Source organism: Argopecten irradians, chromosome 3 (genome assembly GCF_041381155.1).
Source record: "Argopecten irradians isolate NY chromosome 3, Ai_NY, whole genome shotgun sequence".
Taxonomy (NCBI): domain Eukaryota; kingdom Metazoa; phylum Mollusca; class Bivalvia; order Pectinida; family Pectinidae; genus Argopecten; species Argopecten irradians.
Window position 1 is genome coordinate 9,328,227 of NC_091136.1, and position 15,802 is coordinate 9,344,028.

Consider the following 15,802-nt stretch of genomic DNA (forward strand, 5'->3'; position numbering starts at 1 on the left):
ATGGCAGCCTGATTGATTGATTGATTGATTGATTGATTGATTGATTGATTGATTGATTGATTGATTGATTGATTTATTTATTGATTGATTGATTTATTGATTGATTGAGAGATGGCAGCGCGCAGGCACTCAGAATTTATGCAATACCCGAGATCTAGACTAGACAGCCAATCACGACAAAGGAAACAAAAACACACATGTAGGACAAAGCTCACGAGAATAAATGTACGACAGAAACACTATCACAGTATATAGAGCCACTCAAAGCTCACGAGAATAAATGTACGACAGAAACACTATCACAGTATATAGAGCCACACAAAGCTCACGAGAATAAATGTACGACAGAAACACTATCACAGTATATAGAGCCACACAAAGGTCATAGTACAGGTACACAATACACATTGGGAAACCAGCTTAACTTGTTAGCTTGCCCTGTCCATATATATACATGTCCATGAATACATATGTACATATCCCATGCTACATTTATATACACACATAACGGATTTTTATTACGGTCTTAATGGTCATGTGCAAAATATAACATTAGTGTTACCTCCAAAGTCAGGATCATTTGCGTCTATTTTTGTAGTAAAAACATAGTAAAACAAGTCACGTGCTTATACCTCATTCATCCATTGGCCGAATTATGGGTAATTTGTGATCACGTGATTGTGTGTTTACTTCCAAATATAGGGATAGTTTGTTTGCCATTTCGTCGGAAAAAATGATTTATTTGATAATATTTAGACTCTAAAATATATTGCATACAGACATTTTGACTTGCACATGTGTACTGTTTTACTATAAATAATGGTCTGAAATGAGTAATAAAACTGCCATTTCAACTTTTTATTTATATATCCTATAATGCGAATTGACCAATTCAATCGGTCTAACTGTATAATCTAGGATCAGCGAAGATCGGCTACTCCCGGCTAAATTCGTAGAATTCTGAATTTATATTTACCTGCTTTTGGTCTCAGAATAGATAATTATAACCGAAAATAAGACCTCCGTCAAAAGGACAAATTGTAAATAAGAGGCCAAAGAAATAACTATATTTGGAAGTAAACACACAATCACGTGATCACTACTTACCCATAATACAAAGTCATATTTGGGTCAATGGCATGAATGAGGTATAAACACGTGACTTGTTTACTAGGTTTTTACTACAAAACAAAAACAAAACAAAAAACACGTGTTTTGTACCATAATTGGAAAAATCCTCCACGGATCGTGGTTTCATTTCTTAAATTGGAAAACAGATTGAATTAAATATAATCGAATATTTACATTTGCTTGTCACTTCTACTATATAAACTAACCAAGGCGAAGTGAAAAATATGACGGTATAACTGACACCCAAAACGTGACCATTGTGACGTCACTAATGTTGACGTGGTGACATCAACTGATCACCGTCAAAATGGCTGTTCCCTCTTGCGAATGAAATCATCGTTGATAAACGTTTTTTCTGGTCTAGCTTAAACAATGTTAACACAGAGACCATAAAATGAGTTGATAATGTAAATATAAATATTAAACTATCTTCCTATGGCATCTATGGTCTATATAGATGCCAGAGTTCTGCAGACAATCATTTCATAATGCGCTTGTCTGAAAAGCTCTGGCATCTATATAGACCATAGATGCCATAGGAAGACAGTTTCATGCTTAAATGACCTTGACATGCATTATGTGCATATTGATTTCATCATTACCTGTTCTTTAACTTTCAACTTTTTTCAGCGATGTTTTTTCGTCAATGTGTGCACTTGTATAACATCTATCATATAAAAGTCCCACATTTCGTCATCGTCTCCTCGTAACAATGGCTTCGGATATCAGCACAGAATACTAGTTCAAGTACTACTGCAAGTCGCCGACATCAAACGTCTGAGAATAGCTACGTTATACATGTCCTAGCTGATGTCCAAAAACTTCATAGACACGCTCTGTTTATGTTTTAATTTTAATTAACTCGGATAAGTCAGCAGAAAATCGTATAAAACACTCTCTAAAAAAATCGTATACATAAAATGTTTGAATGTAAGTTAAAACGGGAATATAAAGCGCAACAAATAAATATGTTGGATTTTATGAGAAAGCACAACCCAAAGGAATTACATTTTTTTAAATCAAAAAGAGAGGTAACGTTAAATATAACTTAGACGAAAAATTCTTTAAATATTTCCAAGATTTCTCTTCCACTGATTCACAAGAGAATGCAATAGTAACCAAATATCCTACAGGAATATAATACTAATATAACAAGTTATGCCTGTAATGAGTTAAATGTCGATATAACTGAAAATGACACTTTAAAAGCTGTTTATAAGTTACAGACATTAAAAGCATGTGGTCATGATTTGCTCATCAATGAATATTTTATTAAAGGCAAAGCTGTGCTTTTACCATGCCTTTTAATATTGTTTAACAACAATTATGGTAGTGAAGTGTGAGGTTTTCATAAAGCGCCAAATATAGAAAAGTTGCATATGAGTGTCTGTAAAAGATTATTAGGAGTAAAAAAAAATGCACGGCCAATTATATGATATGTCAGGATCTAGGAACAGCACCTATGAATAAGGCCAGGAAATGGAAGAATTTCAAATATTGGATTAAATTAAGGTATTCTGAAAATTGTTATAGTGAAATGCTTGAGAAGAGAAGTGAGTGGTTTGAAAATATAAGAAATGGATTATTTCGTATTGGGCTAGGGTATTTATGACAAGGTGATAATGTTAGCGGAAAAAATATATTGATGTTATAAAACTTAGAATGTTGGATAGTTTTAAACAAGAGTGTAGTGAAAAGACAAACACATTAATGAGGGGTTTAGCTTGCAGTCATATCTAAGAAAACCTTTAGGCATTCAAAATTTAAAAGAAATAACAAAGGTGCGTTTGTCGTCACATAAGTTGAATATTGAGGTTAGACGTTGTTTTAGAATATGTACATCATACAATACTGGTGACGTTGAGGATGAATATCATTTTGTTATTAAATGCGAAAAATTCAAAGATATTAGAAATACGCTTATTAAACAATATTATACTAAAAACACCAGTATGTTTAAATTTCTACAAATAATAATAACTACTAATAACAAAGATTTAGCAAAAATAGCAAAGTATATAACACTTTGTAACAAAAGGCGGGATGGCTGACCTATATTGTTGGTTTTTTTCTCCTTTTTATATGTTATAACTGGTTAACGTTGATAGAATTATGAACACTAATAGTACATATGTAGACGTAATTATTTATTAGATGATGGTTTTTGATATTACCATATTCACTGATATTATAATAGCATAATAACATTAATGTGGGAATGTCAGAATGTGCTTTTGAAAAAAACAACATACATTCTAATTCAGAAATGACTAATATGATTTGTCTAAATCTAGAAATACAAAATATGTGAACGTTTGTTTACATATTATACTTCGAGTGTAAGATGGATGTGATAAAGCGGTGTTTTAAGTGAGAATGAAAAAGACAAAGTTTGATGGAACATGTATATAGTTCTTCTGTTTGATATGTATGTATGTAATTGAATTTGTGAGATGTCTCTTTACACTACGTAAGGTGTGAGTGTGTTGTTTGTGTGAATCTGTATGTTATTGTGTGTACTGTACTGTATATATTCGCACCACTGATCATGATAAACCAAATGTTTCAAAGTAATACAGAACTGAGCTGGACTAAGGTTTCACGTACCAAATTCATAAGATTAAGTGTAATGTCTACAATGTTTCTCTACACTACAACGCTCTGTCACTTTTGCATATGAGGCACACATGCCATAATTAGATATATGCGTTGTTGCCTATACCAATGCAAACTTTATATATAAATTTGCTCTTTGAATCCCTACCAAAATTTTAAAATGAACACAGATCAAAAGCTGTTATTTTCTGCTGTCATCTTTACCTGCTTACAATCCAGTGAGGTACACTTTCATTGATATATAGTTATTATCATTTACATGCTATCTTGTTCCCTGCTGACTGAAGATAGATTGATGGCATGCATATGCATTAATAATTTAAGTTTCATATACATATGGAGAATTTTTACTATTTTCATTAATCTGACCTATATTCCAACAATAACGTCGAAATACACGTGTCGCGCAAAATTTCGCGATTATCACTTGTTTTTGATGTTATACTTTCTAGTCTCCGATGTAAACATGGCTTATCGACCGAGAGTTGGCGTTCTGTCCTGTCAGTCATGATAGAGGTTTTTATTATAGAAGATATAAGGTTCAGTGCTGAGTTGGAAACAAAATACAGACAACTACAGACGTTCTTTTGTTGTTGTTTTTTTGTGTAAATATTAATGGTGTTTTTATACGTTAAGTTTGGTCATTAATCACTCAATCAATAAGAGGATATTTCTATAATATTGTAACACATTATCGTACTGCTAGTCGGGGTCGCGCACCAAAAGAATGAATGTATCCTGTCGGTACCGTGAACCTCATATTTAAATATATTTTGTTGATTAATTGACGTCAATGGAATTAACACTGAGAGTCAGTCAGATGACTCATTAATAACTGGCAACACGTTGCCTTTATTCCAAGGCTGTAAGTCATATGAAAAATGTATAAAAATTGTATTGGTGTTTGAGTTACAAACACCTGCAGGACATATTTAGAAATCTACAAACATAATTTACTAGTAAAAAAGTCATGTAGTGCTATTTCAGTATGAGTTTTTTTCCTCTGTATATTTCCTCTGTAAGTGCCACCCGTCCTTACAAATGTCAGTAGCAGGTTTGTTTCTATTCCAGGTAGTAACCATTCAGCAAAATGAGAGCGGGACGACTGGCTACAAAATGAACATAATGACAACATAATGACAAATAAAATAATTAAAAATGCTGGAAAATTCCTCTCGCGATTAAATATCAAAGAGGAATATTGCAATTTGGGCAAGAGAAATTAAACAACTTACAAAAATATTGATTATAAACACCATTAGATGAATTTTTATCACATAATCCGCCTGATATCCAGTGATTTCGCCCATGTAATATTTTTGCGTATGTCACTGGTGTAATATGACCGGGAGCGATTTTCATTGTGACGTCAGACAGAAACAATAAAATGACGTCAGGATTAAGATTACAGCAGGACAAAATGGCGGCCTCTGCTGGATTTTCGGAATAAATTTTGACGTGAAATTCTTTGTTATGTAGATATTTGTAGTTATGTGATAAAAACTATTTTAAGTTTGTGTTAATTTCATATGAGATTTAACGAAACTCGTTGCGCCAAGGCTTGCAAAAATATGTTTTATTAAAGTGAGACATAAAAGAGAAACGAGAGGGGAAGAGGAGTGGACTAAGCGAAACAACAAGATTGATCCTCTTATTTCCAATCACTAATATGACTTATATTCATAGCTACATATTTTACGCCATCCAGCACAACATACCGTTAAAATACTAGCACACCAATTCGAAAAGTCCAGCTTTTTCTACAATGGTTATCTTATGCTTCCGGTAGCATTCTATTTTTTCATGTTTAGGTAGGTCTACCGATTTTAAAGATTTATAGATCAGACCAGGATCTCCAACTCCGAGTGAACCCGAGCAATGTTTCTATTTTACATCTACAACGAATCAACATGTGTTAGAATCAACCTGTCATTGATATATCCAATGGAATGTCCATCTTGTACTCTATACATAAGAAATATTTCCAATAATGTGACAGCATATTGAAAAACGAAACTGTTTTGATGTACATGAAAGGAATTGTATAGTGTTACACTGTGGTTGATTGTGTTGATTTGAAGTTGAACTTTGCTCTCTGTGTAATCTTCAACATCTCTACAACTAAACCACAAGTATGTGAATGGTCGGAAAGTTCGTCGGTCATTGTCTACAATTAAGGAGTCAAAGTCTAGATGAGTCGAACTTTTTAAGATAGTCCTTCAAGCATCTACTGAATGAATGTAAACTTTCATCTAAGTTAAGTTAAGTCCTTCTTTAATATTTGTCATGTTTTGAACCTGATATGATAGAAGATGTTACTGAGGAATCAATCGTTCTATCAATATTGTAAATACATGTTGAAAGGTTTAGTCAAGGCTCTCGTGTATTATTCAAGGTTCGTCAGGTGTAGGTGCTTTAGATGCTTTATAAATGCTCTGTACACATTAGTTTTAATGGATTCTTATCATATTTTATCTCTGTTGTATTTTAATTAATATGTTTCATTCAGTCAGTCGAAAAGCAGCGTCGTTATGTGATTGGCGAGAATCAAGAGTATCCTTTATACAACAATTCAGAATTACACGTCGAGGTCAGTAAATATATAACGTGAAAATGAAGGAAATCAGACCTGTATACGGTTGGTCGAAGTTAAGCTACTTCAGGGGGTGTTTATTATGGCCACATATTTACTTGTGGAATAACCAGCGCTATTTCCAAGATCAGCATCAGTCCATGGAGTGTACCACAAGGGATTTATTTTTGTAAAAGGTAAGAAACGCTGCAGAATCCAACAGAATTCTGATAACGAGTCAAAATATATTTATTAAATATTTAAAAAATATATATATAATAATTATATGTTCAAATTTATACCCGAACCTCCGTATAAAATTCAAAGCTCATGGCAAGAAACTTTTAATGTCAACATTCCCAAAGAAGTTTGGCAGACATTTTTTCTCATACCTCAGAATGTCACAGATGACACAAATCTCCAAAACTTTCAATTCAAATTTCTCCATAATATAATATATACCAACACTGAACGAAAGCAATTTAAAGACCGCTGAGTGAAACAGAAAAATGTACTTTTTATAAAGATTGTAGAGAAACACGCACGGACTTATTTTGAGAATGTTGCCATTCACAGTCAATATTGTCATCTCTTATGTTTTTATTTAAGAAAAAAATATTATACTAAGTTATATAGAGACCCACCAATAATAGTCTTTGGCATTGTAGACAATTGTTTTGAGGACCAATTGAATTTTTTAATTTTATCATTGAAATATTAAATACACCATTGTAAATTGAAATACAGTAAAAATTTTTAAAAAATCCTTCAATAGGAGATTGGAAAACCTACCTTTTTACCTAAATAAATGCAGATTTTGACTTTTTTTACTTATCAATTAAGAAAACAGAACAAATAAGCCAAAATGGAATTTTCTAAGCAAATTTTTTTTATGATATTTGATTATTGAAAATATGTAAAAGACCTCTTTAAAAGTTGGTATTAGGAAAATATATGTACAAACTGTGTTGACAGAAATTAAATTTAGGATGTAGTGTATGTGTGCAGTGGCTGTTTATATATTAAATGTAGAAAATCATGGCCATATGTTTGTGAATGTAACAACAAAAACCTGAATAGTAAAAAATGAAACGCTGCAGAGTAATTTATTATTAGTCGTACGTACTGCCCAACATTTAATGTACTGCCCAACAATTAATGTTATTATATTTTACATTTTCTTTCTAAGGCATGTACAATGTGGGATGAAGAATATACATTCTTTCTATTATTAATATATTAAATACTGGTTAATCCCATATTTCAATTAACATATCCACCTGTAAATGTAAAAAAATATTAGATTTATTGTTCGAAAATGTTCGAATTTAGCCAATCAAATTACTTCTTACGTTCTGATATTTCCCAGCTGATCAAATTGTTGATCTTACGATGTAATATGTGGGTTAAAAAGTGCGCTATTTCATTTTGTTTTGTTTTTCTATGAAGAATTTACAGATTAGATCATTTATCCATGCATTTATGGTCTTTCCAAGACGCATATCTGTGAGGAATAATGTTTGTCTCTAACATCGACAAAACGACCGAAATAGCTTTGGCCTAGATCACATTTATTGAGGCTTACGATATTTTCGAATGAATATATTGGGACTTACATAATGTGTTCTGGTAAAGGTATGAAAAGAATAAAACTATCAGCTAGTTATGTAAAAAAAAATTGTTTAGTCGTGATCGCGATGTGCTGTACCATGTCCAGTTTGTCAGCCGATCCCCCAACTGACCGAAAATTGTTGACAATGCTGCTAACTTTAACATGATTTACGTAGGCCTAGTTTGTCGCTATCGACCAGTGACTAGTTTCAGTTATCTGCTGTTAATGTTAGACTTAGGATGTACTCCTCTGAAAAGTCAAATTTTCTTGTATTAATTTTTTTTCTTGTATATATTTTTGAAAATAAGATTTCATACCATAAAAGAAAATGTAAGAAAAATCATATGTCCATGTGCTCGTTTTTTAGCTATTGTCACTTAAAGATACCTAGTTGACAAAATATTGGATTTAAATGGAATTTTGCCGTTTTGACCATATACACAAGAGATTATAGCCATAATTTCCTAATGATGTGTTTGATATGTATGGATGTTTGTAGAATTTATTTCCCAGTAGTCTTCTTTAAAAATATACCAGTTTTGATTAATTACACTGATATTTTTTCTCAGAATAACAACATATGCTACTCCTACCCCTTAATTTTGGGCTACAAATACACCGTTTTCAGCCATTTTTGCCGAATTATACCTTAAAAATCTACTAAAATAGAAATCTACTAAAATAGAAATGTATTTTTTTGCCAAAATTTGCAACTGGCAACGTGCTACAGATATTGTTAAATTGTATTTGAAAATCTCATAAATTCTTTGATCCATGTTGAAACGAGACTTCAAAGGGACTAAAACCTCAGAAGAATACATTCCTAATATACGAGTTTGGAGTCATCCGTTAACTATATGTTATTATATGTAATAGGTCATAAAAATTATATGAAATAGCTGCAGAATGAGATCGTTATATATTTATGTTTTAATTGTTTTTAGGAGATATTTGCAAATATATGTTATTCATGACAATATATACAAACAATATTTTATTACAGGTTCCCTATATTTGTGGAATAGTCTCAAGAGCTGTCTTTACAAGTATTTACGAGGGAACTATGGGAACTTTCCGACATGTAACACGTAAAAGTGTTTCGACATGCGGTTTGGTATACTGCGTGAGCCTAACGCTAATGTCCATCTGTTGCATTACAATAACCCTGGCCATGCTATGGTATGATTTATCAGACGATTATGTCCCATATTCACAGTTTAACTATCTGTTGGATATGGACTTCGTTAAAAATTACAAAGAATTCCAATCCACAGGAAAAAAACCTACAACCAAGGCAATCAATCCCCATCCTTTTCATTATATTCATTTAAAAAAGGAATGCAATCTCAGCGGAAAAAAATCAATTTTAATTTTAGTAAAATCTGCGGTGAACAATTTTCATTTACGCGAAGCTATTCGATCCACATGGGGTACATCGAGGGGGAAGAACGTTGAAATTGTGTTTTTGCTCGCGTACAACAAGGAAAACCAACTGTATGTTGATGCAGAAGTACTTTTGCATGGCGATATCGTACAGGAAAGTTTCCGGGATGCATACATAAATAACACCTATAAAACTATTATGGGATTTAACTGGGCTGTCCAATACTGTGACGAGGCGAGTCACGTGGTTTTTGTAGATGACGATTTCTACATTAATGTTCCGAATGTACTGGATTACATAGATTCATTTACTGCACTAGATACTGGTGACATAATGGTTGGCAAGTTGATTAACTCGACCCCATTTAGATTCTTTTCAAAATGGCGTATATCAAAAGAACTATACCCTTTTGATAAATGGCCGCCATATGTGACTGGTTCTGCATTCATAATGTCGCATGAAGCGGTAAAGAAACTGGCATTTGCCTTTCCGTATGTTAAGTACTTGTGGATAGATGATGTGTATATAGGATTGGTAGCACGAAAGGTAGGTATAGAACCTCTACACGAGTCCCGACTGGATGTACTCCCCTATGCTATGTATAAAAACCCGTTACAGATTGCTTACGGTGAATTCAAGACATTGCTAGACTTCCAGACAGTACATCGTTACCTTGAGCGTTACTCTAGGATGGAAATGTGCATACTTACGTGGAAATGCCAATTTGCGTTTTTACTCTGAGAAAAACTATCAAACTTGGTTGTTGATCTCATGTGGACAGTAATTAGCATTAAGGGAGTTGGACGACTGATTCGCCCGTTGTCATTAAATTATAATGTGACAGGATTGAGTGTGTTGCTTGGTGTCTTCGGCTGCATGCTTCAGTGATAAGGCACTATAAAAAGGGGAGTAGGGGCTGTCAGGCGCATCCATGTAAAGCGCTATAAAAAGGGGAGTAGGGGCTGCCAGGCGCATCCGTGACTGTAGCCGGATCTCTGCTGGTACCGGCCGCGGTCGTACTGGATATCAGTTACTAGACTGTTTCGGTGCATTCGAATGGCACCCTGTAGATAATGTAAAAAGAGAACAACGATCCCTGACGTATATAGAGAACAACGAAAAGAAAACGTATATAACTTACATCCCTGACTGTAGCATATACAACCATTTATTTAACCTCAAGACTTATATAATATTATCATGTCTGTATGTCAATTACATGAAATAACTTTTTTTTTCCTGAACAGACTAGAATATTTAATTATCAACATGTCCTAGCATCTGTATTCTTATACAGAAGTATAAATTAAGGCTATGGTAAATGTATAACATCATTATCCATAAAGTTTGGTCTTTAATTTCCCTAAATCGAAAAAAAAATATACAAAAAGATACATCTGTCCCCAAGAATAATCTGTTTTTATTATCAAGTGAACATCGTGGTGTCATACACGATATTGATAATTTGTAGAAATTGACCAAATACGCAAGTTTTGACCTTGAAATGACAAACTTCCCGGTTTCCGATATTTCCGAAATTTTCACTATGGCCACTTACTGTTGTGTAGTACGATTTTTTTATACTTACACAATATTTACTTCAGGTTATAAGCCAACTTTCTAGAAAATATTTTTGGTGCAACTCTAACTGGAAGTGGGTGAGTCATATTGACACAATAATAATGATATTTATTCATGTAAAGTAACAAATAGACATACATGTGGAGGTATTTTTCAATATCAAAAACAGGAGCAGACGATTTAGTATTTTTTATTAGTTACAAAAGTTACTTACTTTACACCATTACCGCCATATGAAAAATAATTAAAGATGCTCCACCGCCGACAGAGCATAAATGATATTCGTCATTTGAACAATAATTGGTGTTTAATCGTGTATATAATAGTCTAATTAACACAAAAAAAAATATATAAAATAATTTATTTTGCCTTTGGTACATGCGCAATCAGTACTTCATTCCATATAGGATATAGTGACACTGAATTTTTTCGGGATGCAATTAATTATTTTTCATATTTTTAACTTGAAGTAAAATTAGAAGCTCAAACTTTTCAATGGTGGTAATGGTGTAAAGTAAGTAACTTTTGTAACTGAAGAAAAATACTAAATCGTCTGCTCCTGTTTTTCATAGTGAAAAAATAACATTTGTCAGCGGTGGAGCATCTTTAATTGCATCCCGAAAAATTTCGTGGCACTATATCCTATATGGAAGGAAGTAATGATTACGAATGCGTCAAAGGCGAAATAAATTATCTAATGTTATTTTTTTGTGTTAATTAGGCATATGTATACACGATTAAAAACCAATTATTGTTCAAATGATGAATACTATTTATCTATCTGTCGGCGGTGGAGCATCTTTAAAATAAGTTTATGAACAATTATAAAATTAACTTATCACTTACATATAACAAAGTACATTATATGTTTTATATGACAATGAACAATTTCAAAAACATGTTTAGCCTTCACACTTCTCCATAGGACATTGTATAAATTAAAAATACACATACTGACTCCTATTGATCTTTAGAAACATCATAAAAATGTTTTTTGACAAGACCTTTAAAACGATGTTTGTTATTTTCTCGTTTTATATTGTCAGGGAGACTATTCCAGTCTTTTGCAGCACTATAAAAGAAAGTGAGTGATTCTGGTCCTTTGACGTTTTTGATATTAAAGTTAATAGAACTTGATCTTGTGTTATATTCTTTGCCTATGGGTGTAAAGGATTCTTTTTGATAAAAGGATATTTATTTTATACAATATTAAAACCCCTGATCTTGTGTTACATTCTTTGCCTATGGGTGTAAAGAATTTTTTTAAGATAAAAGGACATTTATTTTGTACAATATTAAAAACATAATTGAGTTTCAGTTGTTGAACCCTGAATTAAGCATATTGAGTTTAACATGGGTAATTCATGTTATAAGTTCAAGCTTGGATATGAATCTGACAACTTTGTTTTGGATAATTTGTGGTTTTTGTTTGAGACCTTTTGTAAGCCCTTCAAACCAGGATGTACATGCATAGTCAAAGTGGCATTGAATGCATGCTGAGCAGAGAGTTTTTCGGTCATGACCGAAAAAAGCGCCCAAAATTTTGACATTTCTGTCTTTGTTATTTTCTTGTTTTTATATTGTCAGGGAGATTATTCCAGTCTTTTGCAGTACTATAAAAGAAAGTGAGTGATTCTCGTCCTTTGACGTTTTTTATATTAAAGTTCATAGAACTTGATCTTGTGTTATATTCTTCGCCTATAGGTGTAAAGGATTTTTTTAGATATTTATTTTGTACAAAACATGACCTTTTGTAAGCCCTTCAAACCAGGATGTAAATGCATAGTCAAGGTGACATTGAATGAGTGCTGAGCAGAGAGTTTTCCGGGGGAAATAAACTCCCAAAATTTTGACATTTTCTGTCTTTAAAAACTTTTATTTGTTATATTTTGCCTACATATTTGTGATCATAACATGTACTTATTTATACTCTTCAGAAAATAATACGGTTTGACAACATAAAACATTATTTTGCAGTTTTGGATAAAAAGGGGAACCCTGTCATACATCTCTACTGGACAATTTTAATTTGGCTATAGCATATAACATATAACATTTAGTTTTAATGAAATTGGTTCGTGGGTAAATTTCGATTGTTCGTGAAACAGGACCTTTAACATTTTTTTCTTCTTAAAAACAGTATTGATCAGAGGACATTGTAGCACTTGATATGTACATAGTTATCCCAATATGCCATATTTGCATGATTAAACCAACAACCGTCATTTGCTTTGAAATATGTCAATTGTGTATGTTTTTGTAAAGTCGAATCCAGTCAAACAAGCTCTCCTTGAATATACTATAGTCATTTAACATAGTGGCATGATTATTTGGTGATAGAAATATGTTCCGAACTCTGTAGACTTACTAAATTGAAAACAAAACACGCAACAATCTACGAGCAAATAGTTATACTTAATGTTACACCCGATGCATAGACACTTTTAATCAACTTAGTTATGTTCAAATACACCTAAGTAGTGATACTTAGGTATACAAAATATCACTAGTTTAAACAGGGTCTAAAACCTCAATGTCGCCTGAGTTCTGATAAAGATGAAACAAAGCCGTATAAACACTATCCACTGCACCACTATCCATAGGCTACATGAAGTCAGTCACAACTAACTATATAATCTGAATCTGAGCATATATTTATTATAAGAAGAGTATAAATATTGTTATAATCGATTCAGCCGTCCATGTAACTGTTAGGTGACCCAAAGGGCTCCCTGCAGTGAAAGTTGCCGATAACATATTGCAAATATGTTAGTGCTGAAAACCACTTCACTAAGATAGCATTACAAAATTTGTCTCCTAATATAAACAGTGTATCTGTGGGAGAGACACTGGGTAGTAGATCGTTTATCATCATCGTTTTATAATGAGAAGAAACAAACAGCAACCACACATAAATAAACCTGTTGACCGACATATATGTGTGAAAGTTCAGTTATTCAGAAGATCGTTTTTCGCTGTATGCGGACATTGTTTTGCACATACATCATTGATATATTTCACATATTGTTTGAAGATATATTACAATTGTTGATGTTTTTAGTTTAACAATCCCACAGGATTTTGGCAGCTAAATCAGGCCGCCATTGTGCTGCGATTGTAAACAATCCCGTTTCTGGCGGCCAATATCCCGTGAATTAAACCATTTTACGATTGAACACGAACCTGGTACGTAATAATGTTCATCTTTATTATAATTCCAATGCATATTACTTCTTTTAAAGGAGATATTAACGATGCATTGATTTGAGGTAAAACTCACATGTCATTCATGACGTAATAATGCGTCATGAAGGATACAGTGCGTGAAAATGTTTTAGTGACGGAATAATGTATCATAAAGGATACGAGGACATATGTCTCTGTTACTGATTAATGCGTTACTAATACTGAAAGACTTAAAAAGATAAGTAAATAGTCAATTTTTTTTGTGTAAAGATTTTCCACTGCCGGCAGATCATAAATGATACTCAACATTTGAACAAAAATTTGGTATTTAATCGTGTTATATGTCCAATTAACACTTAAAGAAATAATATAAAATAATTTATTTAATTCTTTGTTGCATGCACAATTATTAGGATATAGTGCAGTGGAATTTTTTCAGCACACAATTAATTATTTTTAATGTTTTAATTTGAAGTAAAATTTTGATACAGAGAAAAAAGCATTTGTTCGAGTGATGTACCATCTTTTTAAATTTAAAGCAAAACTTGTTTTTGATAGTAAAAAGATTTAAATAGTAAAATAGTAAAATTTGTGTGAACCGAACCGAAAAAAACCGAAAACCGATAAAATTGAAACCGAACCTAGCTGAAAAAACATGAACCGTGACATCCTTAATTATTAAACTAAATATATTGCCCAAAAATACAACGGCTATTGCTGTTTTTTCTCAAACAATTTTCATTCTTCTCATAAGTGTTCTCAAAGAAACATATCTTACAATATTCATAATATGTGCTCCAAATATTCGGCTGGATAGCCTTCATCAAGTAAATGAACTGTAGTCTACTGAGATATGAGGTTTGTTATGTGTGTAAACACTTACCTCCGCCCGCATCACAGAGCCTTCGATGTCCCTAGACTTCTCCGTTTAACTTTTTGAAAAATTCTGAAGACTTTGTAATAGTCATTGAAGTATCTTTCTTTATGTCATTTTTGCGCGATTTAGTTTAAAATCGCTATTTGTATGCAGATATAATTTACAACCGCTATTTTTATGCCACGGTAAAAAATTATTCAACGCGGATTTTTTTCGGAAAATTAACAAGTTGCTTGACAAAACAAGAATCGACAAAATGACATTTGTTTGCAATGATAAATATAAAATGTTGATCAGATTAAATCTGTTCAACTCCATTAAAGCCATGTATAATTTATAGGATGCATGATATCGGTACAATTGACTTTTAGTTGTGATATTTGTTGTCAAATGTTTTGCTCCAACTAGTGATCTACTAGTAGTGTATTCTCACTAACCTAACTGCTATCTTTCCCACAGTTACATTGTACTGACCAGCCGAATCACTCCCTTTATGCTGATCATGGCCGCTAAGCTGGAGCAGAAGAAACGACCACTTTATATAGACTATGACTATATGGTGTGTTTCGGCTAGGGGACAGAACGCAGAGGCTTTGTGCTGAGCGCTAAGCAGGAACAAATACCATCACTTTATAGACTATGGTGTCTCGACCACTAGGGACCCAACACGCAGCGCCTTCCTCATCCTCACAACATCTTCGTCGTTATAGCCAACCCTAGACTGTGTTATAGTAAAACTGAAGACTATGTGTGCAACGACACATAAAACATGTAGTTTGGTCCATTGATGTAGATCGAAAGAATCTAATAACGATAATTGTACGGCTTTGAGGCTTGGCCTTA

The 15,802-nt window shown here is 32.8% G+C and overlaps 1 protein-coding gene across 1 annotated transcript; it reads left to right on the plus strand.

The window, feature by feature from the left end:
* Nucleotides 1–9,102: 9,102 nt before the first annotated feature.
* On the plus strand, nucleotides 9,103–10,232 carry LOC138317203 (beta-1,3-galactosyltransferase brn-like). Its single transcript, XM_069258757.1, has one exon. It carries the CDS (start codon nucleotides 9,103–9,105, stop codon nucleotides 10,054–10,056), a length of 954 nt encoding a protein of 317 aa, XP_069114858.1. The 3' UTR covers nucleotides 10,057–10,232.
* The last annotated feature ends 5,570 nt before the right edge of the window (nucleotides 10,233–15,802 follow it).

What these genes read in the sequence shown, in the direction of transcription:
- LOC138317203 (XM_069258757.1), top strand. Translation starts at nt 9,103, where the DNA reads ATGCTATGGTATGATTTATCAGACGATTATGTCCCATATTCACAGTTT.